This window comes from Scophthalmus maximus, chromosome 1, assembly GCF_022379125.1.
Source record: "Scophthalmus maximus strain ysfricsl-2021 chromosome 1, ASM2237912v1, whole genome shotgun sequence".
NCBI lineage: Eukaryota > Metazoa > Chordata > Actinopteri > Pleuronectiformes > Scophthalmidae > Scophthalmus > Scophthalmus maximus.
Window position 1 is genome coordinate 26733168 of NC_061515.1, and position 17847 is coordinate 26751014.

Sequence of the window (17847 nt, forward strand, 5' to 3'; positions counted from 1 at the left end):
ATGTACCACACCTATGCACCAAGTAGAATGGCAATCAAAGAAAACATAACACCGCCAAGGCCTCACAGTTACCTTAAAACCAATGCCTGATTTTTTTCTTTCCAGGTCCATGCAATTATCCCTGGTAAATCAGTGATGCATGAGAAAAATATCCCTGCATCCTTTCCTCTGACCAGATCCGGGGACAAAAATGGAATGGGTTCTCTCTTGGCCCGTGTACCATCCTTCCACCAAGTTTCAGGGAAAGGTGTACAGTAGTTTTTGCATAAATCCTGCTGACACAAACAAATAAACGCACTTGACCCCCTTGGCGGAGGTGATTAAACATACAACAGGTAGAATATAAGCAGGAGGAGATCAGTGAGGGGCTTGGATTTGAAAGTATAGCGGCAAACTGGATTAGTTGGGTGAAGGTATAGTGAACACTGGTAACCCCTTAATCCACTATGTGAAGGCAGGAAGCCAAACAGAGAGAGAGAGAGGAGAGGCACTTCCTGTCCAGGAATCCAGATTAGTCAGCAGCAGAGGAATGCTGCCCGCCCTGCTGCTTCAGCCCACCTCCACTCAGACATGATTTCTCCACTTTCCTCCACTCACGGCTGCAAACTATACTGAGCCTGGATTATATCTTTTCATCAAGATGGAGGAACATTTCAATATATATATATGTATATGATCCGATGTGACTTTTTCAAACAAGAAACAAAGAAATTCTGTGTAGAGATTTGCTGAGCGCAACCGCAGTTGATTTCTCCGTATAACTATCCTTCTGAATCCCCTGTTGAGAGACTAAATGAAAAATCTGAAAATAAATGCCGGAAATTACGTTCCACTACGATCATTTAATCAAATAATCATTGCAGCCCTAATGTAAACATATTACTTGTGTCGGACCTAATGCACAAGTCCCAGTTTGTGTCTCTCCTGTATTAGCATAGCATTCAGGTGCCAGAAAAGGCTGGATGACTTTTCTCATTTTGTATGACGTGAACCAAAACTAATGAAGCTACAATTATCTACATCAATGAAATATTATGCTTTTTTATGTTTTCACATTTATCATTCTGTTTGTCGTCTAAAATGCAAGGAGAGAAATGTCAGTTCCAACTACTTGGATAGGGAACAACTTGAGAAACAGGTTAAAAGTAATCAAGATATTTTTTTAAGAACCAGAATGCAGCTGAGAAAAGATCAATTTCTTTTGACTGACGATAGCAAATGACCAACAACAGGCATGACGTGTGATATGGAAAAAAACTGAAGACTAATTTTCCGGCACTGAAGACTGTGGAGAGTCTTTTAAAAACTTTCCGAGCCTCAAGAGAAAAGAGAGGGGAAGCAAACCGGCAGAGAGAACACAGTACAGCACGAGTACACCGGGTCTAAGTGCTGCTACTCCCGTCACCGTGATTGCGCTTTGTTCTCATTCGGCCTCGACAGGAGTGACAGCCACAAAGATCACCACTCTACATGTTCTGCTTTAAAAGAGATCTATAGGCTTATATAACATCTTCTGCCTTTTTACGGATAACCAGAGATGGCAGCGAGACTGGGAAGACTGGCAACACAGCAACTGGGGTACAACATGACCTCAGCTGACTTTACAGAGTAACGTGTGTGTAAGTGTTTCAGCTCTTTAAAAGACGCCGTGCAAATATAATGTGATTTGCTCCTACTTTCTTCAAACTAACACGTGCGTACTTGTGCTTAAATAAATTATTTTTTGGGGATGTTTTCACAGAATCAGCTTGATGTGAAATTCCCTGGATGTTTATGACTCCAAAAAAATCAGTCTGCATTTGAATCACAGCTGTTTTCACAGGACACATCTCAACACGCCGAAGCCTAATGACTGTCATCCCACATAGTAGACTGGCTCCTGGATGAAAGCCAGTAATAAATAATCATAATACTGAACGTCAGAAAGCCTCTAAAGAAGGAGAATGTCTTGCCATTTTAAATCAATGTTGTCATCATGGAAATTAGGGATAGTACATATCCATACTGCATTTACAACACTTTTGTTTGGGATGTGTTCCACATTTCAAACATATTATTACGTGGAAATTACATTATTGACAATTAAATATAATTATCACCTTCAATTACTATGAGAGCAATAATATTCTATCTCGTTTTGTCATTTCATATTTCGGGATGTCACAAAGAGAAGTGCAAGAGAAATAACAATAAACTTGAAACAAAGAGAGGAATGTGGAAAATTGTCATGAAATACTTTGAAAACTGACTGGCTGAATTTAGCACTAGTTTTAAAGATGTGGTCAGGAGGAGAATCTTTCTTCGTGCCATTTGCTCCTAGTATTGACTGATATTTCATAAAAGCCCAGGTATTGACAAACAGATAAATGTAGTCTCTTTGCATCTGTTTTTTTTTTTTTTTGCAAAGGCAATAATATAGTCGTTCCCCCATTTGTCTAAAGCAGTTATCCGGATCAATTACAGCAGCAGAGCTCATCAGAATCCCACATCCTTCCAATCAAAGACTTGTCTCTGCATGTTTCTCATACTGTGTGGCTCCATTTCCCCCTCCACACAGCAGGGATTTATCTAATCAGCCATTTGCAACAGTTGGGAGGTCCGTGTCTAAGCCTCAGCTGAGCGTGGAGCCTGGGTGTATAAACCTCTCCATCTCTCATGTGAGCGGGGGCTCTCTCTGTCTGGATTATTGTCAGAGACATTAACCGTGGAGCATAATGCAACCCGTAGCCACATAGAGCCCGGCCGCTCCACTGCTGCCCATCGATTTGACTCACAGGGAGAAAACAACTGGATTACATAATTCATGTGAGCCACTGTTCCATTTGTAGTCATGGACGACTGGAAGGAGTGGCATAATAAATGAGAGTGAATGGTACAGGAGATGCTCCACTGGAAAAAGAATTCAAGAAGGTGCATTTGTATTCCACTGATTTTGAAACTGACTTTTCAATATGATAAGAAGAAAATGTATGTGCTTGTGTCTGCATCTGGTCTGTTGGCGTGTTCTGTCATGAACGCTGCATTACAACCGGTGATAACCTGAGTGACTCCACCTTTCGCGTATTAAAGTGCCAGTGGGGTTTGTTGACTGAAGGTACGAATGCTGGTGTGTTCGAACGGTATGTGCTGCAACAATTTTAAGTATGTGATATCACAAATCAATTAGTAATTATAGAATAAAATATTAATACTACTAATCCAGATAATGAAACATTATTTTAAAGCATCCTTGGTTATAAACAAATACATAATGCTGTATGAGTAGCCTATCAAATACTTCACCAACCAGCAGTTTTCTTAAGATAATCACATTTGTAACCAGTTTTCAAACCCCTCAAGAAGATGAAAATTAACAAATGAGTGATGGGTGATCATTTAAAAGTTGAAAATGTATAGAAAAATGATATTTGGGCAGGGATTCTTAGATGTTCAGGCATCCCTCCAACTTCAGAACTACATTTATTTTAAACGAGAAGGTACATTTTAAGACTAAATGATGAATTCCATGACTGAAGGAACAGCTTTCCCTTGTTTTTTTCCCAACGAGCTTCTGTCCACTCGCTGTCCTGAGTGAAACTTAATCCGGACGAGTAGCTGCTGCGGGCGGAACCCGAGACCTACACGTCCTGCGCTGATTGTTGGAAAGTGTCCGGGGGCTTCGGTCTGCGCAGTGCGAGCAGACACAACTTACATATCTGATGATGAGGGTCCGCAGGGTGCTGAGGTCCATCCCCATCCTGTTCCTCGGTCTCTCGCCGGACACTTCTTGCTTTCTCGGGCGATGTGTCTTCGCAGGGGCGCTAGCTTCTTTTTAACTCCCCGCCTCTGTCCATGACTTTCTCCGTCCCCTCGCGGCCCCCCTCCCCCCCCCCCCGGGTTCAGGGAGAAGCAGGAAGAAAAGGGGCTCGGTCCGACAGCGCTGGTGTCAACACAGTAGTAGTCGTCGCCGCCGACGGAAGACTTCACCAACAGGCGCTACTGTGAAGTGGAGGCGCGTCCGTGCGTCTTCTGACACAGTCTCGGCGCAGTTCGCGCAGGTACAGACAAGTGCGCTCCTCCTCCTCGGGATGAAGCTCACTTCTCCCCCCCTCCCCCTCCTCCCCCCCTGCGCCTGGACCAATAATCTCCTTGTCTCGCGCGCCGTTGCCAAAGGAGCTTTTCTGTCAACTACGTCACGGGGAGCCAGGTGGGGGGGGGGGGCTGACTGGAGGCGAGCGCATGCGCACATGGTAGGGTTGGGTTTTTTTTGGTTTTTTTAGTAGTAATTGATTGGACGCTTCAGGTAATTAAGAGAGTGATTTGATTGCTCGGGGCGGGACAGTGTGAGTGTGTGTGTGTGTGTGTGTTTTCATTATACACCATAGACTGTATATAAAAGTTGAAATGGAGACACTGGGTCAAGAGAGTGAAGCCAATGAAAGAAGTGCCTATTACCTGTATTCTCTCCTATGACCAGCAGGGGGCGACTCCACTGGTTTGAAAACCTTTATAATAAACCTTTTTCCTGGTCTATGGTCTTATTCGCTAGTTTCAAAGACCTGTACTACGAAGCGGGATTTGCGCTTATCAAGGGGACTTCAGGTTCACCTCTGGGTGTCCCATCCTACAAAGCTGGAGTAAATCTCCATGGTAACTTATACTGAACCGCTAACCTGCAGGTGGAGTTCCAGGAAAAGAGATCAATGCAAGTCACCAGTCCAACTACTGACCAATCAGACCACTGGAAAACCAGATTCATCACTTTACAGTATCCTGACTCGCACAAAAGAGTTTAGAGTAATGTGACAATAATAGAGCGCAGCGGTTATTGAGCTCAACAGTTACTTTTAGAACGGCTCTAGTCTTATATTCACTCACTCCATTGACCTTTCATAAAATCCTTATACAAAAAGTTTTAAGCCTGGAACCGAGCCAATTAACTACTAAAGGAATAGCTTCCTTAATACATCTTGAGTAAAACTAATTGGAAAACAGAATAAATGCAAAGGTACAAGAATGTGCACATAATTATTGTTAAGAGTGAAGGAACTACTCATCCCATATACCATTGCGAATACCTGTGTTTGTGTGCTTTTGTAAACTAAGTACAACCACACAAACAATTGTAATTTCACAGAATGTATCATAAACTTGTGACAAGCCGAAGTTAAAAGTAATATAAGCAAGTATAAATCATATAAAAGCATATTCCTTACATTGGCTATGTATCTGATGTGACTTTTATTATTTTGTAAATTCAGAAATTTTTGAATTTTATTTGTGTTAATTTCTAAATTAGCGCAACGGGTCAGGTGCGGTCAGAACCACGATGCTTCGTGCTTTGTTTCCGGGGGGAACTATTTTCCTTCATTTGTCCAACCACAGTTTCCTGGAGACGCTTTTCGGCGGGTTCTGTTGAAACACCAGCATCAGAGTCACCACAATGGCAACCACTGTATCCGGTTACAATCTTCACAACAAAACCCCGAGTAGAGAAAAGCAGTTTTTTTTATTTTAAACATCATAATATTGTCTAAAAATTAAACTAAATTGATATGTTCTTTGTATTTTACTTTGAAGAATTCTTTGTGGTATTTGTTTATATTTTAAATATGACTAAATTGTTATTTACATTATCACCTGTAAGGAAGCTTTTCACAATAAGGATGAATTCAGATGATAAACAGTCTGTGATTCAGACAAGCAGGCAATATAAAACATGTAACAAACTATTAGAATAGACAAAAATGTTTTGTTTATAATGATCCACATTAAAATGACAAAGTGAAGTCTGGTGGTTTGCAGCAAGGGTGATGTACTCGGATGCAGCCCCAATCAAGTTAAATGCTTTTATTTTGAAGGGTACATGGCGCTCGCTGGTGTCATATTCGTCCTGCTTCGCGCTGGCTTGACTCAACTTGTCAAAATGGCGTTGCTCATAGTGGGAGGCTGGAGCTAGCTCTCATGATTGAGTGACATTTAATCGTTTTCTGTGCGACACACGGGACGTTAGCCGCAGACAGTATGGCGACCCTGGACCAGAAATCACCCAATGTGCTTCTCCAGAGCCTCTGCTGCAGAATCACGGGGAAAAGCGAAGGTACATCACTGGGCATTAGCATGCACCGCGCCACTTCCGACAGTATGCATCAACCTAACCTCGTTCAAAAATTAGCCAACTTAGTCGTAGTTCGTCACAGTGGTGATCAGACACATCTTTGTAACATGGTGAAGACATCAACTGAATCGTTATTGTCCTCTGACAAGTTCGGCGTATGTTTCCCGCACCACACAACCAGGATCTCATCAATAATCGAACGTTTTCACTGCTTGCACTGGATCAACCCGGTGTGTTTTTGTGACGGAATGATGTAGAAAGCGGTAGGAAATGAGTGCTACGTGGTTTGTTGGGGCTAAACTAAACATAGCATGTTTATTTCTTAATAGGCTTGAAAGTGACCTAGCTCGATGATGTTTGGCATCACTTTCTCTGTGCAGGATAACGGCACGTAAGCGGGGCTAGGTCCGTGAAGCTGTCAGCCAATGGGCTTGGCTGTAAGAACACACCGCTTTAGCAGCCTTTGTGGAGCTGTTCCTGAAATACACTAGTGGTGTTTAGGGGTTTTGATCGGGTGGCTACTTGTTCATCCGGCCATCTGTTAGCTTGCTAGCCCTACATGTAGCCCCGATGCTGACCAGTGCACTGTTTGCACGGCTGGAGGATGCACTTGTGTCCTGCTAGCTGCTGCAGGCCTCTGCTGGATGCAGACATCTCTGAGGATGGGCAGCGTGTCTGATCAGAGATGAGGCAGACAAATATCAGTATGATCTTGTTGATTGCAGCTTTAACCATGTGATCAAACACAGCAAAGCTTTGCAGTGTTGACAGAAAAATTAGCTGCCACACTATATATACTGGATATATATAATACATGTCCCATTGTTCACAACCCTTATCAAAGAAACATCCCATTGACACCAGAATCCTTGTGCGTGAGTTAAAAGTTTCATAATGTGCATTGCCAACTTTTTGAAAATGTTCGGGGGAAATTGTGCAGTAAGAGCTGCAAAAAAAAAAAAAAGAAGGTTATTTCTGTGTTACTTCAAAGTGCTTCCTTGACATTTACCCCTTACTTGTTGTTTCTTTCTCCAGCTGAAGTTGCCCACCAGTTCCAGTATGCGGTGCGTGTCATTGGCAGTAACTACGCCCCCACCATCGAACGGGATGAGTTCCTGGTATCAGAGAAGATCAAGAAAGAACGTAAGTGGCATTTGGACCAATACTGTAGGTCACTGAACTACTACATTACCAGCCTGCAGTGTATTGCTCTTGTTTAGTCTTTCGTGGCATTTTCCCTGATTCAAAAGCCAAATCTGTGCGACTCTGTTGCTGTCAGGTGGTTTTGTGTCTGTCCTCCATTTGTGCATTCTCTCTGTTATGCTGGAGCCATTCCACCAAAGCACATGGGACTTTCTTTGTAGCAGAGGTTGCACCATTACTGGGAAAACATTGATCAAAGCTAAAACAGAAATAGCGCAGCACTTACTGCACAGACTGTTTTATTTATCCCAGGTTTTAAGGTGGACTAATAGAGATTTTTTAAGGAAAGTGTTTTTTTTAAGACCTCAGAGTTGCCATAAAAATAATGATTCAGGTTGTTACTATGAATCAGGCACCTGCTGACTCGGTTCATGTATTGATTTCTGAAGTGAGTTTACTCGTGTGAAAGAATTTATTCCAGCTCTCGCTCCAAACTGTCACATGTCAGCTGGTAGTGAGATGTCAATAACAGCTACATGCAGATGGATCTGTGGTATTGCTCTGGTCTAAAAAATCTCATAAATACAGATTCTCAGGGTCTTTTTGTTTTGTCTGTGCTGCAGAACGGGTCGAGCTGTGTAGTCTGCATCCTTTTCCAAACTCAGATTGACCTTGTGTTCCCGCGGCAGTTTAACTGTCGCTTTTGTTTTGCTATACTCTGCAATTTAGAACACGGCACATCGTTCATTGTCCGTGTTCAGGTACACTTAGTATTGTAGGAGACTTTGAGGATTTTTACATTCAAACATCCCAGCTCACGGAGTTTGTCTCGATGCTGTTGCAGTGCTGAAGCAGAGGAGAGAGGCAGATGCCGCTCTGTTCTCGGAGCTGCACAGAAAACTTCAGACACAGGTTAGATCATCTCATGGAATCCGATGTGTTTCTGTCGTGCGCCCAACAGTTCATTATGATGTTTAGCTGCTGTGTTTACCATTTGACAGAGCGTTCTGAAGCATCGCTGGTCTGTTCTCTATCTGCTGCTCAGCCTGTCCGAGGACCCTCGTAAACCGTCCGGCAGGGTGAGGGAACACACACACACACACAGCCAGTCTCAAAGGGTTTTAGAATGAGGGTGAAACTTTCTTTGAGACACTCACCTCCTCATTGTCCCCCCTGTCCATCCCAGGTTGGCAACTATGGGGCACTGTTTGCCCAGGCCCTGCCCAGGGATGCCCACTCCACCCCGTTCTACTGCACCCGGCCCCAAAGCCTGGCCCTGGGCTACGGCGAGAGAAGCGGGGGTCTGTCGGCCACCGTCGGCACCAGTGGCATCTCCAGTCTGGGAGTCTACACGCTGAACGGACCCACGCCGACGCCGCAGTCGCTGCTGGCCGGGTGAGAACTTTCATACGCACTTCCACACACCACCACACTGGCTGAAGACACATTTTTGAATCTTTTTTGGGGGGGATGTAACGTTAAATACAAGCTCTGATGAGACTGGTTTATTCTTTTGATGCTGGTTTTGTAAAAACACTTGTGTGTGAGTAGAAGGAAGCGTCAATTAACAGCAGAACATGAACTGTCCTTTTCAGCCTGACCTCTTATAAATCTGTTTTATGAGGCACCAGAAGGCCCTTTAATTCCATTCATCCTTATTAATAATGCAGGAATCCTCCAGCTACAAATGACCATTGAGCTGTAAAGGCTCACCTTTTAAGCGTGAAAGGGCAAGTAGTCCTTACTCCTAAAAAAGCATTTAATTGTAAAAAAAACTATTAAAAACACTCACTGTATTTTATGTCTGTGCTCAGTTGATTTAAGTTTAATTTGCTGTTGTTAACATTTTATTTTGTAGCCATGAACCTGGAAAAAATGCTTGAAGATATGCAAGGGTATAGTGGCTTTCAATGATCTGTGCAGAACTTTGTAACTAACTGTAAACATGCGTGTGTGTGTTTTAGTCAACTTCCTCAGTCCGCTCAGCCTCTGGGCTCTCGACTAGCCTGGGCTCTTCCCATGAGCTGCTCTCCGTCCTCCGCTCTGGCTCCGCTCACCACCAGGCCCCTCCTCGGACCTCCGGTTCCCTCGTCCCGAGTGATCCGTCCTCGCAGAGACGGTGACACAGGTGCTGAGTGACACGTATAAAGCCAGAATGGCGTTATGCCTCAAACAGTTCAGGTGACAGGCTGAGCAGAACATGATTAGTGTGTTTTAGACACTTTCCTTAAAGATGGTGAGTCCTCTCTAAAACAGACCAGGAATAAAGAGGGGATAGCCAATATACTCTTTTTACTTTTTACATTCATCAACCTGTTCTGCTTTCATAAAAACTTAGTGTAAACTCATGTCCCTAAACATTATCCGTTGTTGTATCCTGTTTGTTTTTGGTTGTTTTGTTTAGTCTTATTTATGCGTTCGCTGTGACTCTGGAAGCACAATCTGACCTCTGGTCCTCTGCTGGCATAGGCGAGGTGAGCGAGGCGGCGCTGGTGCGGGACATCCTGTACGTCTTCCAGGGAATCGACGGCAAGTTCATCAAGATGAGTGGCCAGGAGAACTGCTACAAAATAGACAGCAAGGTATGTGAACCCACGTTGAGCCCTGCACAGCTTATAACATACTCGTCAGTTCATCGGATGGCACACGTTGGCAGTTCGATGTACAGTTCAGACCATGGGGTGAACAGCAGGATGTTCACTCACTCTCCCTGATCACTTGGATGATGCCACTGTCTTGCTTCTATCTCATTACGCTGAGCTGAAGTAATGGTCACCGCTTATTCGGAGCAGATGACATGATATCAAGGCTATTGTTGTTGATTGAACTTTAAAAGAGAGATTCAACAGATCAATATGAAGCTCTTTGGCTCGGAGCCTTCTCCTTTCTTTCCTCCGTCCTGTCAATTTTTTTTATTCCCCTCTCTCCTATCATCGATAGGAAGGCCTCAGATGTAACCTGTCCCGTGGCCTCTCAGCGCTGCTAAACATAGACTTGCGGTCAATGCGGGAGCCACTGAGGCCACAGCTAAATGAGTCCAGATACTTTGCACTCTTCTTTGGCCACTATACCACCAAGGCTCCCGGGACGAGAGCTTTTGTTTAAACGGATGAAAATTTAATGCGTCGTTAAATGTGAAAAGCTGAAAAACAAATCTCCCATAATTCTCTCCTCCATCAGAGCTTTCTGAATAAAATTAGATATATGTGTTGCAATGTGCGCTGTGCTTCACCAGGTGGTGCTGTGCAAGTCCCTGAGGGACACCAGCAGCAGACTGGCCGAGCTCGGCTGGCTCCACAACAAAGTCAGGAAGTACACCGACGCCAGAAGCCTCGATCGGGCCTTTGGGCTGGTCGGCCAGGTGTGTCCTTGCTAACTCTCTGTATTAATCATCCTCTTTGTATATATATTTTTTTGCTAATCTGCCATTAATGCAGGTTTTTAATACATGTCTGTCCCGCTCGGTGTCCTCAGAGCTTCTGTGCGTCACTCCACCAGGAGCTGAAGGAGTACTACAGGCTCCTGTCTGTCCTCCACTCTCAGGTACTCACATTACTTGTTGTTACCTGTTTTGAACTTGGATAAAAAAGTTCAAGGATATTAAAGAATCTTTCTGTCAACTGGGGCTTGTCACTGTATGTGTGTGTCGCAGTTACAGGTAGAGGACGACCAAGGTGTGACCGTTTGCACAGAAAGCAGCCTGACTCTCCGGAGGCTGCTGGTTTGGATGTATGACCCCAAATTGCGTCTCAAAACGCTGGCCGCGCTCGTTGACTACTGCCAAGGTAGGCTGCGCGTGCGTGCCCGTGTGCGTGTTTTGAGGTGGAACGAGTTCACATGAAAGTGATTACTACTTAATGTGTGTTTAATCCGTTCTTGTGTTCAGGTCGAAAGGGAGGCGAGCTGGCTACGGCTGTACATGCCTACGGGAAAACAGGCGACCCGCAGATGAGAGCGCTGGTTCAACACATCCTCAGCCTGGTGTCAAATCCCATCCTCAACTTCCTCTACAGGTGGATCTATGACGGAGAGCTGGAGGACACTTACCACGAGGTACAAACCTCTTTCTGATGTGTTCTGTGCATTTGTGCTTTTGAAAATCTCAACATGTTGGACGTGGTACGTCTGAAGCTCCTGTCCTCCCAGAGATCCTTTTACAGAGCAACCATCAGGGAGTTTTCTGCGTCTTTCTGTAAATTAAAAAGATAGGTGAGGGGAAGGTGAGGGAGGACGAAAGAGAGGTGAGGCAGGATGGCTTCTTTCATGAGAACTGATGAGAGGAGTGTAATGGAGAACCAGGTGATGTATGCTTCTCCTTTACTGCCCCCTGCTCCCTCTTTCATAAATACTGTCTTTCACTCACAGTATTTATGTGTCCAGCATTAACCACCAGTTCATCACGGGACTCTGCTCTTAAGTGCTGTGTTTAAGGAAGCGGAGACAGAAGTTATTGCACCTTTTAGGAGGGAATTTACCAAGTAGTTGATACACACACACACACAAACTTTTGAGATCTTTTAGGTTGTAACATAACACAGTGTGCACTTTTATGCAAAGGAAAGTGCTTTTTAAAGATGGCTTTTCAGTGAAGATGAGAGTTGGAGTCAGTTCAGAAATGTACCCGCATTCGTAGAGCACAGCCCTCAGCTCACCCATTAGAAAGCCAGTTGAGGCTTTGTGAGGCAGCCTCTGAAGTAAATGGACGATCTGAGTGGAAGTGACAACAGATGAAAACCTCTGCACTCTATTGTCCGTAAAGCTAACTTTTTTATTTATTCATTGTGTAATCTTTAACTTTATTCCTGTCAAAAGTTATATTCAAATCCATTTCAGTTGTCCACGTCTTTTTTTTATGTGTGTATGTGTGTAGTTTTTTGTAGCATCAGATCCCAACGTGAAGACTGATCGTCTGTGGCACGACAAGTACTCCCTCAGGAAGTCTATGATCCCCTCGTTCATCACCATGGACCAGGCCCGCAAGGTAAACGCACCCACACATGACCAACCAATGACTTCACTGATATAACTCAAACCATTTATCTCCCGCCTGTTGCTTTTACCTGAAGTTAAATTCAGCTCGTCTTCATCTCCTCTCCTTTCTAGGTTCTGCTCATTGGCAAATCCATCAACTTCCTGCACCAGGTTTGTCACGACAGAACACCGCCAGGCAAAATCACGTCGGCATCCAAGTCTGCTGACACACCTAAAGATGGTAAGACACAGTTTAAGTGACATTAGGAAGAGGCAATAACATGCCGCAGTATGCTCGTGTAGAGGTTAGAGTGCCGTTGCAAGCTCTACTGTTTCTTCCTCATCGTATTGATATTGTTGTATTGACGAAGGCCAGTGGACTGGCAGTGATCGATGCTCTTACCGTTCACTGGCCTTCTCCTCCGCTCCTCCTGACTATGAAGTGGAAAGAGGTATACTTAGCCATGATCTATTGATTCAGTCTGTAGGACTTCATCGGTCTGGACTGATCTGTAGCTTTTACTGTATCTGCTGAAGGACGTCATGATGAATTCTCCCTTGTCGTCCAGCAGAGGGTATTTGCGTGACCCTTCACCTCGAGTCCAGTCAAACGTCCTTCTTGCCTCGCTTTTCTAATCAATGAATGCAGTAATAGATAAATATATACCATCAAGTCCTTGTTCTGTATACCTGTAAATCAGCCAAAATAGGTGATGGATCAGTTTTTAGTTTTGTACCATGAAGGAATAATGTGCAGAAAAAAGAAATCATGATAATCAGTCCAAAGAATTACTGGAATTAGACACTGAATTATCAGTTTTAGATTAATATCTGCTGAAGTTTTAAAGCTAAAATATAAAGTATATTTTTTGCTAATTAAAGTTATTCCAGTTCAAATCCCAGGGAATACCTTTCTCCATCTCCACCCTCTCCCGTAGCTGCAGAGCTGCTGTCCGACCTGGAGGGGGCGTTTCAGGAGAAGATCGACGCTGCTTACTTTGACACCAGCAAATACCTGCTGAACGTCCTCAACCGCAACTACCTGCTGCTGGAGCACCTGCAGGCCATGAGGAGATACTTGCTGCTGGGCCAGGGAGACTTCATCAGACACCTCATGGACCTGCTCAAGTAACAATATACATTTCATATATTTTATAACATCACTGCCACATGTGTGCATGTAAATCATGGATATGACATCGGAATATTAGACAGGACATCAGCAGGCAACTTTAATCTAACACACACACATCCTAATTATTTTTGCCACAGACCAGAGTTGGTGCGTCCTGCCACCACGTTGTACCAACACAATCTGACTGGGATCTTAGAAACGGCCGTCAGAGCCACCAACGCCCAGTTTGACAACGCCGAGATCCTCAAGAGGCTCGACGTGCGTCTGCTGGAGGTAACGTGTGTGTGTGTGTGTGTGTGTGTGTGTGTGTGTGTGTGTGTGTGTGTGTGTGTGTGTGTGTGTGTGTGCGTGTGCGTGTGTGTGTGTTATCTAAGCAGGTTCTTACCTTGTCTGTTTATTGGCTCCAGGTGTCTCCGGGCGATACAGGCTGGGATGTTTTCAGTCTGGACTACCATGTGGATGGACCCATTGCTACGGTAACACACACATACTTTTTCCCACACAGTTGTCAGCATATTGTGCGTGTGTGTAAATCTCTGATGAGCTGTTGTCGTTGTAACCCCGCCCCCAAGGTGTTTACAAGGGAATGTATGGGCCACTACCTGCGCGTATTTAATTTCCTGTGGAGGGCCAAGAGGATGGAGTACACACTGACTGACATCTGGAAGGGACAGATGTGTAATGCCAAGCTCCTCAAAACCATGCCTGGTACAGAAACGCACATGGCAAACTTTGTCTCTTCTTTACATCTGTGATTTAATTAGATTTATTTAAAACGGTGAATCTTGTTTTTAGAAAAGTGGCGTTTTGTTTGAAGTTTTGTCTCCATGTCTCGTTTTTATGGATTTTCATATGTTATTGTTTTTCCTTTAATTAATTTCTGCTGGTATTCAAATTTTCTTTGAATGTGTCTAATGTGCAGCTTCTAAAAGCGGCTGTCTCGTTTTTGACCCTGCAGAGTTGTCGGGCGTGCTGCACCAGTGTCACATCCTGGCCTCTGAGATGGTCCACTTCATCCACCAGATGCAGTACTATATCACCTTCGAGGTCAGACCGCAATCGGTGCCGTTGCCACCGCAGGCTCTGGACTCTGCCTCCAAGTCAAAACCAATTCAGCGCACAAGATGCTAAAAGTTTACTGAAAGTATTAACTAATGTTTTGAGAAGTTACATTTTGGTAAAGTGTGTGTGGTTGTGTGTGTGTGTACAGGTGCTGGAGTGCTCCTGGGACGAGCTGTGGAACAAAGTGCAGCAGGCTCAGGACCTGGACCACATCATCGCTGCCCACGACGTCTTCCTCGACTCTGTCATCTCAAGATGCCTGCTGGACAACAACAGCAGGGTAACGCACACAAACACACACACACACAATAATCTTATGGAATAAATAAGTTTGATGGTAAATTTTCTTTTTCCTGTTTTCCCCCACATGCCAGACCTTGATTTTTGTCTCTGTCTGTACTTCCAGTCTCTTTTGAACCAGCTGAGGGCCATTTTTGACCAGATCATTGAGTTTCAGAGCGCCCAGGACTCCCTCTACCGCTCTGCACTGGAGGAACTAGCCTTAAGGCTGCAGTATGAGGAGAAGAAGCAGCAGAGAGAAGAGGAGGTAAGAGGAACTGATGAGTAAAAAGAGTGAGAAGTTGAGAACATGTTTACTGTGATCAGCGAACCTGTGTCTTTTCTTGTCCATTCAGGGTCAATGGGGAGTGACAGCCGAACAGGAAGCGGAGGAGAAGAGGAGGATTCAGGAGTTCCAGGAAACCATACCAAAGATGCGCTCCCAGCTGCGCATTCTCACCCACTTCTACCAGGTACCAGCCTGAGCCACCTCTGTGTGCAGCTGTCACTCGTGTTACGTTTGGTGCAAACAGCTGTTCACACCATCTCCTCCTTTTCAAATGTCTATCCGCTGCTCTCTGCCCTTGTCTCAGAGCATCGTCCAGCAGTTCCTGGTGTTGCTGATGACGAGTACAGACGAGAGTCTGCGTTTCCTCAGCTTCAGACTGGACTTCAATGAACACTACAGGTTTGTTATTTAAAATGCAGCCAGCGCAGGAAATTTCTGTTAATCTCTTTTTAAGATGCATTCAGAAGCAGCTTGGGTCAAATAAGTATCATGCGTTCTACAGGGCCAGAGAGCCGAGGCTGCGAGCTTCACTTGGCACCACAAGAGGGCGACGGCCGTCAAATAACTGACAGCATCGACAAGCAACGCGCCCAGTCATTGGGGAAACGGGTTATGACTTCACAGAGACGGGCCTGCCAGCAGACTTTGAGCGTCGAGAGATGATGTCATGCCTTGGTAGGAACGATGCAGCACCGCATCTGAACGAACGCTTCCCAGAATCGCAGCGGTGGCGGCGGCAGTCGCCAAGTGATGACATTACAGCAGAAGACTCCGGCGAAAGTCAGCTGAGTGGGATCACAAACAAAATAAAGTCCAGTAAATTTAACTTTTTTAAGAGCTTGTCGTGACATAAACAGACTGATCGGTGTTCAACGCAAATTATGTAAAGTCCATTTGGGAAAATTGTGTGGAGGTGAGAGAATGCTGCCGAGCTGCCCGAGTCACACCGGGCCGCCTTACATGGCATGCCTTATTCATGAGGGAGTGTTTGCCAAATTTATCCCCAAAACACGTAATGTATGTACATAGAGTTTATGCAAAAAATGGATGTGAGTGTGTATATATATATATATGGTATATGATATATGCAGTCTGTCTGTACAAGTCAACATTTATGGCTTTGCATCTCCTCAACCTAGGGTTCGACGGATATGCGTCTGATACTGATATTTTTTTCAATTTTGTATTTGTAGCAGTAATTAAAATGAGGAATCAGGATAATTTTACTACAATTATTCCACAAGAGAAAGTGCTTCTGCTGGAGTTTTCATCTCATTAGGGTGGTGAAAAAAAAAGTGTATGCACAGGCAGAAATCTTCAGCATATTGAATATTTATAGTCAGTATTAATTCACCGCTATATCCGTCTAACTCTAGTTCACCACTCTCCTTAAAATCCAGGGTTTTTTAGGACATCAGGTCAGCTGTCCGATCAGTCATACAGAGGATTTCTTATCACACACACACAGATTATCTGTTCTACGAAACGCCCCCCAGTTATCGACTTTGTTTACACCCTGTATTAATTATCAAAGTTTGTGGATTTGTAAGCGAGACGTGACCTTGACTAAGAACCGACCTATGTGAAGAATGTTATCAAGGGTTCATTGTGTTTTTTCACTGTGGTTTCCCTCAGTGTGTGCGCCTTCATGTCTGTACGAGAGACGGAGCGCGCTCAAGAAAGCAAATCCTCACAACAACCACAACAACCTCACTTCTTGTCACTGCATAAATAACAGCGATAAATATTCTAATATTTCTTTAAATGTAAATATTTCCAAATCAAAAGTCCATGTTTAGAGAATTTAATGGTTATAAATGTGAGCATCGGCCATTTATTTTCTGAAACAAGTCTATTCCCACATTACAAATAAGAAAACAGGAGTGTTGTATGTAGGTTTTACACTTACAATCGATCCTTGTTTTATGACCCAAAAATAAAGAACAGTGAAGTGAAAATTTTACCTTTGCTTTGGCTCAAACAAAATTGATAATCAAAGTCTTCATTTCTGTGGTAGGATGTAACTATTTGCTGGATTTACTTCATATTTCACATTCAAATGCATTTCGCTGGAAAAAAAAAAAAAAAGGTTTAAAAGCCAAGTAGCATTTTAATCATCATCAAGTTATATAACAATTTCCATCTCACAGCTGTGAGCATTGATCTCACCTTGTATGATTTCTGATCCTGGGTCAGGCAAAAGATGATTCTACAACAAAACAAAAAATGTAATTATCAGACACTGCAAATGCATTTCAAAAGGACAGCTTATTAAATTGAAAACCTTTGTATGCCTCCTATTCAAATCTGGTACATAAGATCCCACCTTGAAATCCACATTTTACTATCTAATAACTGAGAAGTAGATATTAGACTTTAGTCTGTTTGTTTTGAGTTATAAGTTGAGTTTCTCAAGCAGTGTTTGAAAAATGTTTACTTCCACAGATTAAACTACTTTTGTTGATAAGTATTTTTTTTATGGCTCCATGTACACAGAGTTCAGTCACAACAATCACATGTGTAGAGAAGCCCCTGGTTTGTTTTTTGACATTTTTGTTTTAATATTTAACTGTCAGAGGAACAAATCGGTGCTTCATATGGTCTCTAGACCAGTTAACTGCTTTCTGACAATGAATTTCCTTGGTAAACGTGTGTAAAAGAAATGATCTGAGCTGCAGTGAAACACCAAACTGAACCGGGGTCAGCACTTCTGCTCTGTCTGTCTGTCTTCTGCATTGTATAGCACATAATGTATAGAATATAGGGAAACAAACCATCCCGCTTCTTCTTTAATAAAATGTTTTGTTTTTTTCATATATATGTGTTGTGTTTGACTTTGTGACTTGGTGCTGTGCAGTTTTGCCTATTCGC

General features: G+C 43.7%; 2 protein-coding genes and 1 long non-coding RNA gene across 18 annotated transcripts in view; 1 reads left to right on the forward strand and 2 right to left on the reverse strand.

The window, feature by feature from the left end:
- The window catches only part of atp11a (ATPase phospholipid transporting 11A), a 35247-nt gene extending 31160 nt beyond the window's left edge, over positions 1 to 4087 (reverse strand). For 4 of the 8 annotated variants that reach the window (XM_035629997.2, XM_035629996.2, XM_035629995.2 and 1 more), the window contains exon 1: positions 3692 to 4086. In XM_035629997.2, coding sequence (XP_035485890.1) covers positions 3692 to 3736 — 45 coding nt within the window. In that variant the 5' untranslated portion in view covers positions 3737 to 4086. Of the gene's footprint in view, positions 1 to 3691 lie in introns of all 8 variants that reach the window. The other 4 variants (XM_035629998.2, XM_035630013.2, XM_035629993.2 and 1 more) reach the window with 3 other exon arrangements.
- A 1852-nt stretch (positions 4088 to 5939) lies between these two features.
- On the forward strand, positions 5940 to 17792 carry tubgcp3 (tubulin, gamma complex associated protein 3). Of its 2 annotated transcripts, none has more exons than XM_035623250.2 (23): positions 5940 to 6079; positions 7133 to 7240; positions 8085 to 8152; positions 8242 to 8319; positions 8427 to 8635; positions 9205 to 9368; positions 9710 to 9822; positions 10476 to 10601; positions 10715 to 10783; positions 10893 to 11025; positions 11127 to 11293; positions 12111 to 12221; positions 12344 to 12452; positions 13150 to 13339; positions 13484 to 13619; positions 13754 to 13822; positions 13919 to 14054; positions 14305 to 14393; positions 14557 to 14688; positions 14815 to 14955; positions 15044 to 15160; positions 15281 to 15375; positions 15479 to 17792. In XM_035623250.2, exons 1-23 carry the CDS (start codon positions 6004 to 6006, stop codon positions 15543 to 15545), a joined length of 2703 nt encoding a protein of 900 aa, XP_035479143.1. In that variant the 5' UTR covers positions 5940 to 6003; the 3' UTR covers positions 15546 to 17792. The 2 variants fall into 2 exon arrangements, with proteins under 2 accessions (XP_035479143.1, XP_035479153.1); XM_035623260.2 differs by having other exon boundaries at positions 10899 to 11025.
- LOC118299512 lies at positions 6073 to 13490 on the reverse strand. Of its 8 annotated transcripts, none has more exons than XR_004789888.2 (9): positions 13122 to 13490; positions 12301 to 12843; positions 11604 to 11660; positions 11288 to 11430; positions 9688 to 9803; positions 8232 to 9371; positions 8040 to 8140; positions 7107 to 7212; positions 6073 to 6772 (listed from the first exon to the last, which is right to left on the reverse strand). It is a non-coding gene; the product is annotated as an uncharacterized LOC118299512 (long non-coding RNA). The 8 variants fall into 8 exon arrangements; XR_004789886.2 differs by having other exon boundaries at positions 12301 to 12901; XR_004789891.2 differs by having other exon boundaries at positions 12301 to 12646; positions 12735 to 13143.
- Positions 17793 to 17847: the final 55 nt, after the last annotated feature.